Source organism: Loxodonta africana, chromosome 17 (assembly GCF_030014295.1).
Source record: "Loxodonta africana isolate mLoxAfr1 chromosome 17, mLoxAfr1.hap2, whole genome shotgun sequence".
In the NCBI taxonomy this organism is placed as follows: Eukaryota; Metazoa; Chordata; class Mammalia; order Proboscidea; family Elephantidae; genus Loxodonta; species Loxodonta africana.
In genome coordinates this window covers 74,400,867-74,420,244 of record NC_087358.1, presented here as the reverse complement: position 1 = coordinate 74,420,244, position 19,378 = coordinate 74,400,867, and the positions used below count along the sequence as shown (strand labels likewise).

Here is a 19,378-nt window from a genome sequence, read left to right as displayed (position 1 = left end):
TTCAGGGACGTTCCCATTTGTGTCACTATGATTTCTTTGACATTTAGATGTACTGGCTGGTCAGTAAATGTTAATGATGGCAGTGAAACTGTTTGGAACCTGCTTATACCTTCAGCCTTCTCAGCTCAGTCTGTGTCAGAATGAGGGTGGGAGCTTCCTTGCCGAGGCCCAGCTGGTGGGCTGCCCCCGCCCGCCCCGTTTCCTAAGAACTGTGGCGCATTGGTCTCACTAGTGCTTTTGACTAATGAGCTATTACACTCAGAGCTGTTCACTCAGGAAGCTGCCTCTGCAGGAAACAGGAGACGTTGGGGTGCTGGGGCTCCGCAGACCCTGCTGCGAGTGATGGCGGCGGCCGATGTCACCCCCACCTGCTCCAGTGAGTCGGCAGGTGAAGCTATGATCGGTTTGCGTAAGTCATCAGCCGGGGAAGATCCAGGCCCCCGGGACAGCAGTGTGCTAGTGCCTACTTTGACAGGATAGCTCTTACTTTTCAGTACAACCTCTATGGATTTTGAATCAGATACCTTTCAAAGATGATGTTTTGTCTCTCCCCTGCCTCCAGAGAGGCTGGCCTGCAAACTACCGCAATAGACTGTCCTAGCTATGAGAATAAGGGGGAAAAATCCAGGACCCTGCCTGTCTCAGCTACCTAGTGCTGCTGTAATACACATACCACCGTCGGGGGGCTTTAAAAAGCAGACATTTATTTTCTCACAGTCCTGAAGGCTAAAAGCCCAAATCAAGGTCTCGGCCATGTCTTTCCCTGTCTTGGCCGTTCCTGCCTTGTCTGTAGCCCCGGGCATGCCTTGATTCTTTGTTTTTCCTCAGCTTGTTCAAGGTCCTTACCTGGTGTTTGTCTTCGCCTGTGTATGTGTCTCAGTGTCTATTCTGTTCCTTTTATAACTCAGAAGTGATTAGGAGGACTTATCCTACCCTGGTATGGCCTAGTTAACATAACGAAGAGACCCTATTTCCAAACAGGATCACATTCACAGGTATAGGGGCTAGGATTTCAATCCATATTTTGGGGGGACACAACCCAACCCATAACACCACCTTCCTGCCAGCTGGGAGAAGACGTAGACAGGAGGGCAGCAGGCTTGATTAACCCTCTGGTGCTGGCGCAGTGACTGCCTTGCAGCTGCTTGGAGTGTTGGTTATTTCATCACTGTAACTGGAGTAAATTTAATGGTTATCTTGTAAGATTTAGAGTTCACAATGCAAAACAAAAGTGCATATCAACATGCAGATATGCATAAAGTCATGGGTAAACCAATGTGCTATTTAGATGTTAGGAGTGTTTCGTATGTGATATTTCCAACCTAAGTTCCTCCATTTACATTTGGAGCTTCTGGCACAGCCCTTCCTCGGAAGAGGTTTCATGAGAACCCCCTGATAATTATCACCTGGACGGGTGGTGAAGCTTGTCATTACTGACTCCCTGTGTTCCTCTTGGTAACGTGCGGCTGGGGACAGAGCTAAAATTTCTGCCTGTGTTACAAAGAACTAAGATATGTAAAGGGGCCCTGGTTGCACGGTGGTTATCTATGTGTATCACCGAAATTAGTAGCTATAAGTGTATGAATAGACTTGACTTATATTTACACTGTTATAAAGTGCTGAAGTCATCAAACTTCCAAGAAAGAAAGAGTTTGCAAAAGTAATACAATTTAATTTATTCTAAGTCAATGAGACAATAAGAAATCTGATTAAAATTAGCAGATAGAATAGAAATTTTAACACGCCAGAAGTCAGTTACAAAGCAAAAATTGACTCTGCTACCTATCAGTTACATGACAATCAGTCAGTTTCCAAATGAAGGGGTGGACTTAGGTTACCTCCAAGGTTCTAATACCCTGTGATTTTATAAAAGTTCCAATGAAAAATTGTCCTTTCATTTGCTAACACGGTTTCCTCTTCAGATGGCCAAGCTATGGTGATACAAGGTGTTCCGGGAAGTAGGAAGCAATGGAGGCACGAAGCACCAGGGACCTTAATGAATGTCTTGGCAGGAGCACACCTGATGATTAGCTCATCTTCTGCAAACAAAGGAGAATGTGGTATGTAGTTTATTTTTAAGAATAAAATCAATCCCCTGAGGAATTTTGTCAGAAAGACTTGTAAATGCAGAAAACTCATTGCCATTGAGTCAATTGTGACTCAGCGACCCTATAGGACAGAGTAGAACTGCCCCACAGGGCTTCCAAGGCTGTAATATTTACAGAAACTGATTAGAATCCAGCAGCTCTAGGAGGGGCCACACTCCCTGAGTGTATGAAATCCTTTGGTATTATTACTTGTCTCAGTTAGACCACTGTTTTTTTAAACAAAAAAAGAGAAAGAGCAAAAAGTGCATTCGAGCTTCTCTTTTCACTGCTACGAAGGTTCAGTGGTAGGATTCTCCACTCCCATGCAGGAGACCTGGGTTTGATTTCCAGCAAATGCATCTCACGTGCAGCCACCACCCATCTGTTGGGCTTGCGTGTTGCTGTGATGCTGACTGGGTTTCATCTGAGCTTCCAGACTAAGATAGGCTAGAAGAAAGGCCTGGCAACCTACTTCTGAAATCAATCAATGAAAATCCTATGGATGACAACAGTTCAATCCACAATGATCATGGGGGTGGCACAGGACTAGGCAGTGTTTAGTTGCATTGTGCATGGGATTACCATGAGTCTAGGGCCGACGCAGGGGCAGCTAACAACAACAGTAACCAAACCGCAATTTGCAGTAATTGTCTGCTCTTCTTGGTGATAAGGGCTGGCTCAAAGCAGGGACAAGCATTGTCTCTAAGGGAGGTGGGGCTGGTGCGGGCTGTGAGGAGAAACCTTTGGGCAGGGCTGGCCTGGGAAGCCAAGGACTGTGGCCCCAGGCCAGGCAGGAGGAGTCACGCCCATCTTTCTAGACCCCAAGGTGCCCACACTTGGTGGCTCTTGCTTTTGCTTTTGTGGTTCTTGGAAAGGGTCACAGGAAATGCTTTGGATTTATCATGCTGAATACGTTAATTCATGGGCATACTGTCTTTTCACACGGACAATTTTACATCAGGCGTACAGGCAGTTTATTTAGTAAGTGGGATTAGAAACAGACTTTCACCCAAAGGTGGAATCCAGGGCAAAGCTCAGACACTCGCTATTGTAACCTGCCGCCTCTGCCCCGTTGCTGGACTCACCCCCTTATCTATCCCAGCAGCACTCTTACTTCTTAGCTCTAATCATCCTTTCTTCTCTTCAGTCCACCCTCTGCACCCCTGGTAAATGATTCTCCCACAACAACAGATCAAGTCTCTTCGCTGTTTAAAACTCCACGGAAGGATTCCCCTTTGCCCGCACAATAAAACCCAGATTCTTGGAGGACCCAGGTCTAAGTACTATGAAGACGGGATGGCTACTCCCACCCTGGCCACCACAGCACCACTGTTGTTGTTGTTCGGTGCTGTCCAGTCGGTTCCAACTCATAGCGACCCTATGCACAACAGAATGAAAGACTGCCCGGTCCTGCGCCATCCTTACAATTGTTGTTATGCTTGAGCTCATTGTTGCAGCCACTGTGTCAATCCACCTCGTTGAGGGTCTTCCTCTTTTCCGCTGACCCTGTACTCTACCAAGCATGATGTCCTTCTCCAGGGACTGATCCCTCCGGACAACATGTCCAAAGTAAGTAAGACGCAGTCTCGCCATCCTTGCCTCTAAGGAGCATTCTGGCCGCACTACTTCCAAGACAGATTTGTTCATTCTTTTGGCAGTCCATGGTATATTCAATATTCTTCGCCAACGCCACAATTCAAAGGCATCAATTCTTCTTTGGTCTTCCTTATTCATTGTCCAGCTTTCACATGCATATGATGCGATTGAAAATACCATGGCTTGGGTCAGGTGCACCTTAGTCTTCAGGGTGACATCTTTGCTCTTCAACACTTTAAAGAGGTCCTTTGCAGCAGATTTGCCCAGTGCAATGCATCTTTTGATTTCTTGACAGCTGCTTCCATGGCTGTTGATTGTGGATCCAAGTAAAATGAAATCCTTGACAACTTCAGTCTTTTCTCCGTTTATCATGATGTTGTTCAGTGGTCCAGTTGTGAGGATTTTTGTTTTCTTTATGTTGAGGTGCAACCCATACTGAAGGCTGTGGTCTTTGATCTTCCTTGGTAAGTGCTTCAAGCCCTCTTCACTTTCAGCAAGCAAGGTTGTGTCATCTGCATAACGCAGGTTGTTAATGAGTCTTCCTCCAATCCTGATGCCCCGTTCTTCTTCATGTAGTCCAGCTTCTTGGATTATTTGCTCAGCATACAGATTGAATAGGTATGATGAAAGAATACAACCCTGGCACACACCTTTCTTGACTTTAAACCATGCAGTATCCCCTTGTTCTGTCTGAACAACTGCCTCTTGATCTGTGGAAAGGTTCCTCCTAAGCACAATTAAGTGTTCTGGAATTCCCATTCTTCGCAGTGTTATCCATAGTTTGTTATGATCCACACAGTGGAATGCCTTTACATAGTCTATAAAACACAGGTAAACATCCTTCTGGTATTCTCTGCTTTCAGCCAGGATCCATCTGACATCAGCAATGATATCCCTGGTTCCATGTCCTCTTCTGAAACCAGCCTGAATTTCTGGCAGTTCCCTGTCAATATTCTGCTACAGCCGGTTTGAATGATCTTCAGCAAAATTTTGCTTGCCTGTGATATTGTTCTCTAATTTCCACATTCGGTTTGATCAGCTTTCTTGGGAATAGACATAAATATGGATCTCTTCCAGTCAGCTGGCCAGGAAGCTGTCTTCCATATTTCTTGGCATAGATGCGTGAGCACCTCCAGCGCTGCATCCGTTTGTTGAAACATCTCAATTGATATTCCATCAATTCCTGGAGCCTTGTTTTTCACCAATGCCTTCAGAGCAGCTTGGACTTCTTTCTTCAGTACCATCGGTTCCTGATCATATGGTACCTCTTGAAATGGTTGACCATCGACTAATTCTTTTTGGTATAATGACTCTGTGTATTCCTTCCATCTTCTTCTTTTTTTTTTTTTTTTATAACTTTTATTAAGCTTCAAGTGAACGTTCACAAATCCAATCAGTCTGTCACATATAAGTTTACATACATCTCACTCCCTACTCCCACTTGCTCTCCCCCTCTTGAGTCAGCGCTTTCAGTCTCTCCTTTCTTGACAATTTTGCCGGCTTCCCTCTCTCTCTATCCTCCCATCCCCCCTCCAGACAAGAGTTGCCAACACAATCTCAAGTGTCCACCTGATATAATTAGCTCACTCTTCATCAGCGTCTCTCTCCCACCCGCTGACCAGTCCCTTTCATGTCTGATGAGTTGTCTTCGGGAATGGTTCCTGTCCTGTGCCAACAGAAGGTCTGGGGAGCGTGGCCGCCGGGATTCCTCCAGTCTCAGTCAGACCATTAAGTTTGGTCTTTTTATGAGAATTTGGGGTCTGTATCCCACTGATCTCCTGCTCCCTCAGGGGTCCTCTGCTGTGCTCCCTGTCAGGGCAGTCATCGATTGTGGCCGGGCACCAACTAGTTCTTCTGGTCTCAGGATGATGTAGGTCTCTGGTTCATGTGGCCCTTTCTGTCTCTTGGGCTCTTAGTTGTCGTGTGTCCTTGGTGTTCTTCATTTTCCTTTGCTCCAGGTGGGTTGAGACCAATTGATGCATCTTAGATGGCCGCTTGTTAGCATTTAAGACCCCAGACGCCACACTTCAAAGTGGGATGCAGAATGATTTCATAATAGAATTATTTTGCCAATTGACTTAGAAGTCCCCGCAAACCACGTTCCCTAGACCCTCGCGCTTGCTCCGCTGACCTTTGAAGCATTCATTTTATCCCGGAAACTTCTTTGCTTTTGGTCCAGTCCAATTGAGCTGACCTTCCATGTATTGAGTGTTGTCTTTCCCTTCACCTAAAGCAGTTCTTATCTACTGATTAATCAATAAAAAACCCTCTCCCAGCCTCCCTCCCTCCCCGCCTCGTAACCACAAAAGTATGTGTTCTTCTCAGGTTTACTATTTCTCAAGATTTTATAGTAGTGGTCTTATACAATATTTGTCCTTTTCCCTCTGACTAATTTTGCTCAGCATAATGCCTTCCAGGTTCCTCCATGTTATGAAATGTTTCAGAGATTCGTCACTGTTCTTTATCGATGCGTAGTATTCCATTGTGTGAATATACCACAATTTATTTACCCATTCATCCGTTGATGGACACCTTGGTTGCTTCCAACTTTTTGCTATTGTAAACAGAGCTGCAATAAACATGGGTGTGCATATATCTGTTTGTATGAAGGCTCTTGTATCTCTAGGGTATATTCCGAGGAGTGGGATTTCTGGGTTGTATGGTAGTTCTATTTCTAACTGTTTAAGATAACGCCAGATAGATTTCCAAAGTGGTTGTACCATTTTACATTCCCACCAGCAGTGTATGAGAGTTCCAATCTCTCTGCAGCCTCTCCAACATTTATTATTTTGTGTTTTTTGGATTAATGCCAGCCTTGCTGGTGTGAGATGAAATCTCATCGTAGTTTTAATTTGCATTTCTCTAATGGCTAATGATCGAGAGCATTTTCTCATGTATCTGTTGGCTGCCTGAATATCTTCTTTAGTGAAATGTGTGTTCATATCCTTTGCCCACTTCTTGATTGGGTTGTTTGTCTTTTTGTGGTTGAGTTTTGACAGAATCATGTAGATTTTAGAGATCAGGTGCTGGTCGGAGATGTCATAGCTGAAAATTCTTTCCCAATCTGTAGGTGGTCTTTTTACTCTTTTGGAGAAGTCTTTAGATGAGCATAGGTGTTTGATTTTTAGGAGCTCCCAGTTATCGGGTTTCTCTTCATCATTTTTGGTAATGTTTTGTATTCTGTTTATACCTTGTATTAGGGCTCCTAGGATTGTCCCAATTTTTTCTTCCATGATCTTTATTGTTTTAGTCTTTATGTTTAGGTCTTTGATCCACTTGGAGTTAGTTTTTGTGCATGGTGTGAGGTATGGGTCCTGTTTCATTTTTTTGCAAATGGATATCCAGTTATGCCAGCACCATTTGTTAAAAAGGCTATCTTTTCCCCAATTAATTGACACTGGTCCTTTGTCAAATATCAGCTGCTCATATGTGGATGGATCTATGTCTGGGTTCTCAATTCTTTTCCATTGGTCTATGTGCCTGCTGTTGTACCAGTACCAGGCTGTTTTGACTACTGTGGCTGTATAATAGGTTCTGAAGTCAGGTAAAGTGAGGCCTCTCACTTTCTTCTTCTTTTTCAGTAGTGCTTTGCTTATCCGGGGCTTCTTTCCCTTCCATATGAAATTGGTGATTTGTTTCTCTATCCCCTTAAAATATGACATTGGAATTTGGATCGGAAGTGTGTTAAATGTGTAGATGGCTTTTGGTAGAATAGACATTTTTACTATGTTAAGTCTTCCTATCCATGAGCAGGGTATGTTTTTCCACTTAAGTATGTCCTTTTGAATTTCTTGTAGTAGAGCTTTGTAGTTTTCTTTGTATAGGTATTTTACATCCTTGGTAAGATTTATTCCTAAGTATCTTATCTTCTTGGGGGCTACTGTGAATGGTATTGATTTGGTTATTTCCTCTTCGGTGTTCTTTTTGTTGATGTAGAGGAATCCAAGTGATTTTTGTATGTTTATTTTGTAACCTGAGACTCTGCCAAACTCTTCTATTAGTTTCAGTAGTTTTCTGCAGGATTCCTTAGGGTTTTCTGTGTATATAATCATGTCATCTGCAAATAGTGATAACTTTACTTCTTCCTTGCCAATCCAGATACCTTTTATTTCTTTGTCTAGCCTAATTGCCCTGGCTAGGACTTCCAGCACGATGTTGAATAAGAGCGGTGATAAAGGGCATCCTTGTCTGGTTCCCGTTCTCAAGGGAAATGCTTTCAGGTTCTCTCCATTTAGAGTGATATTGGCTGTTGGCTTTGCATAGATGCCCTTTATTATGTTGAGGAATTTTCCTTCAATTCCTATTTTGGTAAGAGTTTTTATCATAAATGGGTGTTGGACTTTGTCAAATGCCTTTTCTGCATCAATTGATAAGATCATGTGGTTTTTGTCTTTTGTTTTATTTATGTGATGGATTACATTAATGGTTTTTCTGATATTAAACCAGCCTTGCATACCTGGTATAAATCCCACTTGATCAGGGTGAATTATTTTTTTGATGTGTTGTTGGATTCTATTGGCTAGAATTTTGTTGAGGATTTTTGCGTCAATGTTCATGAGGGATATAGGTCTATAATTTTCTTTTTTTGTAATGTCTTTACCTGGTTTTGATATCAGGGAGATGGTAGCTTCATAGAATGAGTTGGGTAGTATTCCGTCATTTTCTATGCTTTGGAATACCTTCAGAAGTAGTGGTGTTAACTCTTCTCTGAAAGTTTGGTAGAACTCTGCAGTGAAGCCGTCCGGGCCAGGGCTTTTTTTTGTTGGGAGTTTTTTGATTACCATTTCAATCTCTTTTTTTGTTATGGGTCTATTTAGTTGTTCTACTTCTGAATGTGTTAGTTTAGGTAGGTAGTGTTTTTCCAGGAATTCATCCATTTCTTCTAGGTTTTCAAATTTGTTAGAGTACAATTTTTCATAATAATCTGAAATGATTCTTTTAATTTCATTTGGTTCTGTTGTGATGTGGTCCTTCTCGTTTCTTATTCGGGTTATTTGTTTCCTTTCCTGTATTTCTTTAGTCAGTCTAGCCAATGGTTTATCAATTTTGTTAATTTTTTCAAAGAACCAGCTTTTGGCTTTGTTAATTCTTTCAATTGTTTTTCTGTTCTCTAATTCATTTAGTTCAGCTCTAATTTTTATTATTTGTTGTCTTCTGGAGCCTGATGGATTCTTTTTTTTTTTAATTTTTATTAAGCTTCAAGTGAACATTTACCATTCCAATCAGTCTGTCACATGTAGGTTTACATACATCTTACTCCCTTCTCCCACTTGCTCTCCCCCTATTGAGTCAGCCCTTACAGTCTCTCGTTTCGTGCCAATTTTGCCATCTTCCCTCTCTCTCTATCTTCCCATCCCCCCTCCAGTCAAGAGTTGCCTACACACTCTCCCGCGTCCACCTGATTTAATTAGCTCACTCTTCATCAGCATCTCTCTCCCCCCCACTGACCAGTCCTTTTCATGCCTGATGCTTTGTCTTCGGGGATGGTTCCTGTCCTGTGCCATCAGAAGTTCTGGGGAGCATTGTCTCTGGGATTCCTCTAGTCACAATCATACCATTAGGTGTGGTCTTTTAGTGAGAATTTGGGGTCTGTATCCCATTGGTCTCCTGCTCCCTCAGGAGTTGTCTGTTGTGCTCCCTGACAGGACAGACATCGATTGTGGCTGGGCACCAACTAGTTCTTCTGGTCTCAGGATAATGTAGGTCTCTGGTTCATATGGCCCTTTCTGTCTCTTGGGTTCTTAGTTGTCGTGTGACCTTGGTGTTCTTCCTTTGCCTTTGCTCCAGATGGGTTGAGACCAATTAATGTATTTTAGATGGCCGCTTGTTGGCATTTAGGACCCCAGGCGCCACAATTCAAAGTGGGATGCAGAGTGTTTTCATAATAGAATTGTTTTGCCCATTGACTTAGAAGTCCTCTCAAACCAAGTTCCCCAGACCCCAGCCCCTGCTTCGCTGACCTTTGAAGCTTTCATTTTATGATGGTTTCTTTTGTTGCTCAGTTTCTATTTGTTCAAGTTGTCGGGACAGTTCTCTGATTTTGGCTCTTTCTTCTTTTTGTGTGTGTGCATTTATCGATATAAATTGGCCTCTGAGCACTGCTTTTGCTGTGTCCCAGAGGTTTTGATAGGAAGTATTTTCATTCTCGTTGCTTTCTATGAATTTCCTTATTCCCTCCTTGATGTCTTCTATAACCCAGTCTTTTTTCAGGCGGGTATTGTTCATTTTCCAAGTATTTGATTTCTTTTCCCTAGTTTTTCTGTTATTGATCTCTAGTTTTATTGCCTTGTGGTCTGAGAAGATGCTTTGTAATATTTCGATGTTTTGGACTCTGCAAAGGTTTGTTTTATGACCTTTGGTCTATTCTAGAGAATGTTCCATGTGCGCTAGAAAAAAAAGTATACTTTGCAGCAGTTGGGTGGAGAGTTCTGTATAAGTCAATGAGGTCAAGTTGGTTGATTGTTGTAATTAGATCTTCCGTGTCTCTATTGAGCTTCTTACTGGATGTCCTGTCCTTCTCCAAAAGTGGTGTGTTGAAGTCTCCTACTATAATTGTGGAGGTATCTATCTCGCTTTTCAATTCTGTTAAAATTTGATTTATGTATCTTGCAGCCCTGTCATTGGGTGCATATATATTTAATATGGTTATGTCTTCCTGATCAATTGTCCCTTTTATCATTATATAGTGTCCTTCTTTATCCTTTGTGGTGGATTTAAGTCTAAAGTCTATTTTGTCAGAAATTAATATTGCTACTCCTCTTCTTTTTTGCTTATTGTTTGCTTGATATACTTTTTTCCATCCTTTGAGTTTTAGTTTGTTTGTGTCTCTAAGTCTAAGGTGTGTCTCTTGTAGGCAGCATATAGATGGATCGTGTTTCTTTATCCAGTCTGTGACTCTCTGTCTCTTTATTGGTGCATTTAGTCCATTTACATTCAGGGTAATTATAGATAAGTAAGTGTTTAGTGTTGTCATTTTGATGCCTTTTTATGTGTGTTGTTGACAATTTCATTTTTCCACATACTTTTTTGTGCTGAGGCGTTTTTCTTAGTAAATTGTGAGATCCTCATTTTCATAGTGTTTGACTTTATGTTAGTTGAGTCGTTACGTTTTTCTTGGCTTTTATCTTGAGTTATAGAGTTGTTATACCTTTTTGTGGTTACCTTATTATTTTCCCCTATTTTTCTAAGTAAACACCTAACTTGTATTGTTCTATATCGCCTTGTATCACTCTCCATATGGCAGTTCAATGCCTCCTGTGTTTAGTCCCTCTTTTTGATTATTGTGATCTTTTACCTATTGACTTCCATGATTCCCTGTTATGTGTATTTTTTTTTAATTAATCTTAATTTGTTTGTTTTTGTGATTTCCCTATTTGAGTTGATATCAGGACGTTCTGTTTTGTGACCTTGTGTTGTGCTGATATCTGATATTATTGGTTCTCTGACCAAACAATATCCTTTAGTATTTCTTGTAGCTTTGGTTTGGTTTTTGCAAATTCTCTAAACTTGTGTTTGTCTGTAAATATCTTAATTTCGCCTTCATATTTCAGAGAGAGTTTTGCTGGATATATGATCCTTGGCTGGCAGTTTTTCTCCTTCAGTGTTCTGTATATGTCGTCCCATTCCCTTCTTGCCTGCATGGTTTCTGCTGAGTAGTCTGAACTTATTCTTATTGATTCTCCCTTGAAGGAAACCTTTCTTTTCTCCCTGGCTGCTTTTAAAATTTTCTGTTTATCTTTGGTTTTGGCAAGTTTGATGATAATATGTCTTGGTGTTTTTCTTTTTGGATCAATCTTAAATGGGGTTCGATGAGCATCTTGGATAGATATCCTTTCGTCTTTCATGATGTCAGGGAAGTTTTCTGTCAGGAGTTCTTCAACTATTTTCTCTGTGTTTCCTGTCCCCCCTCCCTGTTCTGGGACTCCAAACACCCGCAGGTTATCCTTCTTGATAGAGTCCCACATAATTCTTAGTGTTTCTTCATTTTTTTTTAATTCTTTTATCTGATTTTTTTTCAGCTATGTTGGTGTTGATTCCCTGGTCCTCCAGATGTCCCAGTCTGCATTCTAATCGCTCGAGTCTGCTCCTCTGACTTCCTATTGCGTTGTCTAATTCTGTAATTTTATTGTTAATCTTTTGGATTTCTACATGTTGTCTCTCTATGGATTCTTGTAACTTATTAATTTTTCCACTATGTTCTTGAATAATCTTTTTGAGTTCTTCAACAGTTTTATCGGTGTGTTCCTTGGCTTTTTCTGCAGTTATCCTAATTTCATTTGTGATATCTTGAAGCATTCTGTAAATTAGTTTTTTATATTCTGTATCTGATAATTCCAGGATTGTATCTTCATTTGGGAAAGATTTTGAATCTTTTGTTTGGGGGGTTGGAGAAGCTGTCACGGTCTGCTTCTTTAAGTGGTTTGATATGGATTGTCGTCTCCGAGCCATCACTGGGAAACTAGTTTTTCCAGAAAATCCGCTAAAAAAAAACTGCAGTCAGATCCCTATCAGAGTTCTCCCTCTGGCTCAGGCTATTCGGATGTTAATGAAGCTGCCTGGGGAGGGTGGGGAAGGGAACAGAGAGATAGGAGAGTAGCACCTCAGAATATAGCCAGAGTTGCTTGTCTTGCTTGGAATGACTATTATATCTGAGATTTCCGCGGGGCGCGTTGCCTATGTGTGCTGGCTGTGTGGAGATTGCCCCCGGGGGGTCTGGGCCGCTGGAGTCATGGTCAGATCCTCCGCTTCCAGCCCCACGCCCAGCGTCAAGGCTTCCCTACTGGGACGGTGCACTCTCGACTCCAAAATCAGTCGCTGCCTCCCGGGGACTTCTCGTCCCTCCAGCCGCGTGGCCATGCCGCCTCCCCGAACCAGTTGGGCCTCCTCCCGGGGTTAGTTCAGATGGGTGGAGCAGCTCCCCGTGCTTGTGCCGTGACCAAGTGTCCCGGCTGGGACGCTGTTCTCTCCGCTCCAATACCAGTGGCTGCGTCCCACGCCGCCCGCGCGACCTGGCTGGGCCCCTTCCCGGGGTTAGTTCAGGGGGGGTGGAGCAGCTCTCCGTGTTTATGCCGTACCTGCGTCCAGTCCAAATCCCGGCGGGACGGTTCCCCGGCTGGGACACTGCTCTTCCTGCTCCAAGACCAGTCACTGCCTCCCGGGGACTTCTCCTACCGGCTGCGTCCCACGCTGCCCGCGGAACCGGCTGGTCCCCCTCCCGGGGTTAGTTCAGGGGGGTGGAGCAGCTCTCTGTGCTTGTGCTGTACCTGACTGGTACGCTGGCTTCAGGCTCTGGAAACAATCGCTGCTTCCCCGTATTAGTTCGTTCTCCGTCTCTAAATCTGTGTTTGTTGTTCAGGGTTCGTAGATTGTTATGTATGTGATCGATTCACTTGTTTTTCCGTGTCTTTGTTGTAAGAGGGATCCGAGGTAGCGTCTGCCTAGTCCGCCATCTTGGCTCCGTCTCTCCTTCCATCTTCTTTTGATGCTTCCTGCATCATTTAATATTTTCCGCATAGAATCCTTCACTGTTGCAACTTGAGGCTTGAGTTTTTTCTTGAGTTCTTTCAGGTTGAGAAACGCTGAGTGTGTTCTCTCCTTTTGGTTTTCCATTTCCAGCCTCTTTGCACATGTCATTATAATACTTTGTCTTTTCGAGCTGCCCTTTGAAATCTTCTGTTCAGTTCGTTTATTTCATCAGTTCTTCCTTTTGCTTTAGCTGCTTGACGTTCAAGAGCAAGTTTCAGAGTTTCCTCCGTCATCCATCTTGGTCTTTTCTTTCTTTTTTTTTTTAATTAATTTTTATTGTACTTTAAGTGAAAGTTTACAAGTCAGTCTCTCACCCAAAAACCATATACACTTGCTACACACTCTGAATTATACTCCCCCAATGAGAAAGCCCGCTTTCTCCCTCCCCTCTCCCTTTTCCTGTCCATTTTGCCAGCTTCCAACCCCCTCCACCCTCTCATCTCCCCTCCAGGCAGGAGATGCCAACATAGCCTCAAATGTCCACCTGATCCAAGAACCTCACTCCTTACCAGCATCCCTCTCCAGCCCATTGTCCAGTCCAATCCATGTCTGAAGAGTTGGCTTTGGAAATGGTTCCTGTCCTGGGCTAACAGAAGGTCTGGGGGCCATGACCACCGGGGTCCTTCTAGTCTCAGTCAGACCATTAAGCCTGGTCTTATGAGAATTTGGGGTCTGTATCCCACTGCTCTCCTGCTCCCTCAGGGGTTCTCTGTTGTGTTCCCTGTCAGGGCAGTCATTGGTTGTAGCTGGGCACCATCTAGTTCTTCTGGTCTCAGGATGATGTAGTCTCTGGTTCATGTGGTCTGTTCTGTCTCTTGGGCTCATAATCTCCTTGTGTCCTTGGTGTTCTTCATTCTCCTCTGATCCAGGTGGGTTGAGACCAATTCATGCATCCTAGATGACTGCTTGCTAGCATTTAAGACCCCAGATGCCACTCTTCAAAGTGGGATGCACAATGTTTTCTTAATAGATATTATTATGCCAATTGACTTAGATGTCCCCTGAAACCATGGTCCCCAGACCCCTGCCCCTGCTACGCTGGCCTTCAAAGCGTTCAGTTTATTCAGGAAACTTTGGTTTTGGTTGAGTCCAATTGTGCTGACCTCCCCTGTATTGTGTGCTGTCTTTCCCTTCACCTAAAGTAGTTCTTTTCTACTATCTAATTAGTGAATGCCTCTCTACCACCCTTCCTCCCTCCCCCCTCTCATAACCACAAAAGAATGTTTTCTTCTCAGTTTAAACTATTTCTCAAGTTCTTATAATAGTGGTCTTATACAATATTTGTCGTTTTGCAACTGACTAATTTCACTGAGCATAATGCCTTCCAGGTTCCTCCATGTTATGAAATGTTTCACAGATTCCTCACTGTTCTTTATCAATGCGTAGTATTCCATTGTGTGAATATACCGTAATTTATTTATCCATTCATCTGTTGATGGGCACCTTTGTTGCCTCCATCTTTTTGCTATTGTAAACAGTGCTGCAGTAAACATGGGTGTGCATATATCTGTTCCTGTAAAGGCTCTTATTTCTCTAGGATATATTCCAAGGAGTGGGCTTGCTGGATTGTATGGTAGTTCTATTTCTAGCTTTTTAAGGAAGTGCCAAATGGATTTCCAAAGTGGTTGTACCATTTGACATTGCGACCAGCAGTGTATAAGTGTTCCAGTCTCTCCACAGCCTCTCCAACATTTATTCTTTTGTGTTTTTTGGATTAATGCCAGCCTTGTTGGAGTGAGATGAAATCTCATTGGAGTTTGGATCTGCATTTCTCTAATGGCTAATGATCGTGAACATTTCCTCATATATCTGTTAGCTACCTGAATGTCTTCTTTAGTGAAGTGTCTGTTCATATCTTTTGCCCATTTTTTAAAAATAATTTTTATTGTGCTTTAAGTGAAAGTTTACAAATCAAGTCAGTCTGTCACATATAAGCGTATATACACCTTACTCCATAGTCCCACTTACTCTCCCCCTAATGAGTCAGCCCGCTCCCTCCTTCCAGTCTCTCCTTTCATGACAATTTTGCCGTTTTCTAACCCTCTCTACCCTCCTATCTCTCCTCCAGATAGGAGATGCCAACACAGTCTCAAGCGTCCACCTGATACAAGTAGCTCACTCTTCGTCAGCATCTCTCTCCAACCCATTGTCCAGTCCCTTCCATGTCTGATGAGTTGTCTTCGGGAATGGTTCTTGTCCTGGGCCAACAGAAGGTTTGGGGACCATGACCGCCGGGATTCCTCTAGTCTCAGTCAGACCATTAAGTATGGTCTTTTTATGAGAATTTGGGGTCTGCATTCCATTAATTTCCTGCTCCCTCAGGGGTTCTCTGTTGTGTTCCCTGTCAGGGCAGTCATCGGTTGTGGCCGGGCACCATCTAGTTCTTCTGGTCTCAGGATGATATAAGTCTCTGGTTCATGTCGCCCTTTCTGTCTCTTGGGCTCATAGTTATCGTGTGACCTTGGTGTTCTTCATTCTCCTTTGATCCAGGTGGGTTGAGACCAATTGATGCATCTTAGATGGGCACTTGTTAGCATTTAAGACCCCAGACGCCACACTTCAAAGTGGGATGCAGAATGATTTCATAATAGAATTATTTTGCCAATTTTATTTTGATGAGTAGGATAGTTCCTCTCCATTGTCATTATCTTATTATTTACACCTATTTTTCTAAATTTAACTGTAACTTTTATTTCTATCTCCATATCTTCCTCTCCATATGGAAGGTGTATGATTCCATTTCTTAGCCCCTCTTTATTGTTTTAATGTTGTCTTCTTTTATATAATAACATTGCTGTTACCCTGTTTTGAGCTTTTTTTTTTTTTTTTTAACTCTTGCTTTGTTTTTTTGGATTTCCCTGTCTGGGTTGACTTCTGGTTGCTCTGTCCAGTGTTCTAGTCTTGGGTTGATACCTGATATTATTGATTTTCTAACCAAAAAAGTCCCTTTAGTATTTCTTGTAGTTTTGGTTTGGTTTTTATGAATTCCCAAAACTTCTGTTTACCTGGAAATGTCTTAATTTCACCTTCATATTTAAGGGACAGTTTTGCTGGATATATGATTCTTGGTCGGGAATTTTTTTCCTTCAGTTTTTTAAATATGTCATCCCATTGCCTTCTTGCCTGCATAGTTTCTGCCGAGTAGTCCGAGTTTATTCTTATTGGCTCTCCTTTGTAGGTGACTTTTCATTTATCCCTTGCTGCTCTTATAATACTCTCTTTATCTTTGGTTTTGGCAAGTTTGATTATGCTATGTCTTGGTGACTTTCTTTTAACGTCTATCTTATGCGGAGTTCGATGAGCATCTTGGATAGATATCTTCTCATCTTTCACAATATCATGGAAGTTTCTGCCAACAAATCTTCAACAATTTTCTCTGTATTTTCTGTTATCTCTCCCTGTTCTGGTATTCCAATCACTTGTAGGTTATTTCTCTTGATAGAGTCCCACATGATTCTGAAGGTTTCTTTGGTTTTTAAAACTCTTTTATCTGATTTTTCTTCAAATATATTAGTGCCAAGTGATTTATCTCTGAGTTCAGAAATTCTAGCTTCTATGTGCTCAGTTCTGCTCCTCTGAGTTTCTATTGAGTTGTCTACTTGTGTAATTTTATTGTTAATCTTCTGAATTTCTGATTGCTGTCTGTCTATGGATTTTTCCAGCTTATTAAACTTTTCGTTATGTTCCTGCATAATCTTTCTAATTTCTTCAGTTGCTTTATCTGTGTGTTCCTTGCCTTGTTCTGCGTATTGCCTCATTTCCTTCCTGATGTCTTGAAGGGTTCTGTATATTCAACTTTTGTATTCTGCATCTGGTAATTCCAGGAATGCACTTTCATCTAGAAGATCCCTGGATTCTTTGTTTTGAGAGCCTGTTGAGGCGATCATGGTCTGTTTCTTTATGTGACTTGTATTGACTGTTTTCTCTGAGCCATCTATAAGTTATTGTATTAGTTTCTGCTTGCTTACTGTGTTGTAGCTTCTCGCTTTGTTTTGTTTTGGTATACCCCTATGGGTTGCTTGAGTGAGGTAGCTCGATTATTTTTGCCCTTGGAGCTCTGGTTTCCGGTCGCCAGCTGGCTGGAACTGTTATCAGGTATATCAGCCTAAGAGTCCATTCAGTTTTCTTGTATGAATTCAGCTCAGGTTTCCAGGTAGCTGATCATCAAGTGTGTGGTACAGGCTCTGTCCTACAGCCTTAGAGGGGCAGGGGTGATTGGCGTATATACTGGTATCTGATTGCAGCAGGGGTCACTGTCTGAACAAGGCAAGGGGTTGAGAGCTGATCCCCAAGTGTCTCTGAGAAAAGCCTGTCTCTCTTCCCTAGAATGTGCTGGTGGATGTGTTCTGCAGAGGGACCATGGGCAACCAAAGTTTTTGGTTGCAAGGACTTGGAGGTACTAATTATCTTTGGACTCCTGTCGAGGGTGGCTGGGTGACCTGAGTGGAGCTACCAGTGCTTAGGTCTGTGATGTGGGTAGGTGAGAACCTTGTTTAATAGGTAAAGCAATATCTAACAACAAACACCCACCTTTCCACCGCACAGCTGAAATGACTGGAGTTTACAAACAAGGGCCTATTCTTCCAAAATAGGCCCACACAGGTCCATGCAGAAGGGAAAGGTGCTCAAGGCCCATGGACAATTTATGCCTGGGCAGGAGCCGCTTCTGTCCTGAGCTCCCCTGGTTAATGGAGTTAGAAAATTATCTTTTCCCACCAATTGCAATTGTTTTTTCCTTCCCCAAGGCCAGGAGGATGGCTCTAGGTGCTCATCAGGGTCTATCTCGGCCCAGGGATTCAGCTGCTGAAGCTGGCCTGGGGTGGGAAGGGGGCATGGTAAAATATACGCAAGTACTTAGCTTTTGCCGAGAGCGCCATTATCCTCGGGTTCCAGTGGTGTGAATCCCACCTGAGTTTAGAGACCATCTGAAGAACAGATTTGATGCATTGAACACTAGTGACCACAGACCAGAGGAGTTGTGGAATGACATCAAGGACATCATCCATGAAGAAAGCAAGAGGTCACTGAAAAGATAGGAAAAAAAGAAAAGACCAAGGTGGATGTCAGAGAAGACTCTGAAACTTGCTCTCAAGCGTCGAGCAGCTAAAGCAAAAGGAAGAATTGACGAAGTAAAAGAACTGAACAGAAGATTTCAAAGGGCCTCTCGAGAAGACAAAATAAAATATTATATCGACATGTGCAAAGAGCTTGAGATGGAAAACCAAAAGGGAAGAACATGCTCGGCGTTTCTCAAGCCGAAAGAACTGAAGAAAAAATTCAAGCCTCGAGTTGCAATAGTGAAGGATTCCATGGGGAAAACATTAAACGACGCAGGAAGCATGAAAAGAAGATGGAAGGAATACACAGAGTCATTATACCAAAAAGAATTAGTCGATGTTCAACCATTTCAAGAGGGGGGATATGATCAGGAACCAATGGTACTGAAGGAAGAAGTCCAAGCTGCTCTGAAGGCATTGGTGAAAAACAAGGCTCCAGGAATTGATGGAATATCATTTGAGATGTTTCAATAAACAGATACAGCACTGGAGGTGCTCACTCGTCTATGTCAAGAAATATGGAAGACAGCTTCCTGGCCAACTGACAGGAAGAGATCCATATTTATGCCTATTCCCAAGAAAGGTGATCCAACTGAATGTGGAAATTATAGAACAATATTGTTAATATCACACGCAAGCACATTTTGCTGAAGATCATTCAAAAATGGCTGCAGAAGTATATCAACAGGGAACTGCCGGAAATTCAGGCCAGTTTCAGAAGAGGACGTGGAACCAGGGATATCATTGCTGATGTCAGATGGATCCTGGCTGAAAGCAGAGAATACCAGAAAGATGTTTACCTGTGTTTTATTGACTATGCAAAGGCATTTGACTGCCTGGATGATAACAAACTATGGATAACACTGCAAAGAATGGGAATTCCAGAACACTTAATTGTGCTCATGAGGAACCTTTACATGGATCAAGAGGCAGTTGTTGGGACAGAACAAGGGGATACTGATTGGTTTAAAGTTAGGAAAAGTGTGCGTCAGGGTTGTATTCTTTCACCATACCTACTTAATGTGTGTGCTGAACAAATAATACGAGAAGCTGGTCCATATGAAGTAGAACGGGGCATCAGGATTGGAGGAAGACTCATTAACAACCTGCGTT

The 19,378-nt window shown here is 42.6% G+C and overlaps 1 protein-coding gene across 1 annotated transcript in view; it reads left to right on the top strand.

Annotated features, from left to right (window-relative positions):
- The window catches only part of NEK5 (NIMA related kinase 5), a 164,092-nt gene that overhangs the window by 105,528 nt on the left and 39,186 nt on the right, over positions 1 to 19,378 (top strand). Inside the window, exons 19-20 of the mRNA XM_003412576.3 lie at positions 263 to 388; positions 1,923 to 2,060. Coding sequence (XP_003412624.2) covers positions 263 to 388; positions 1,923 to 2,060 — 264 coding nt within the window. The remainder of the gene's footprint in view (positions 1 to 262; positions 389 to 1,922; positions 2,061 to 19,378) is intronic.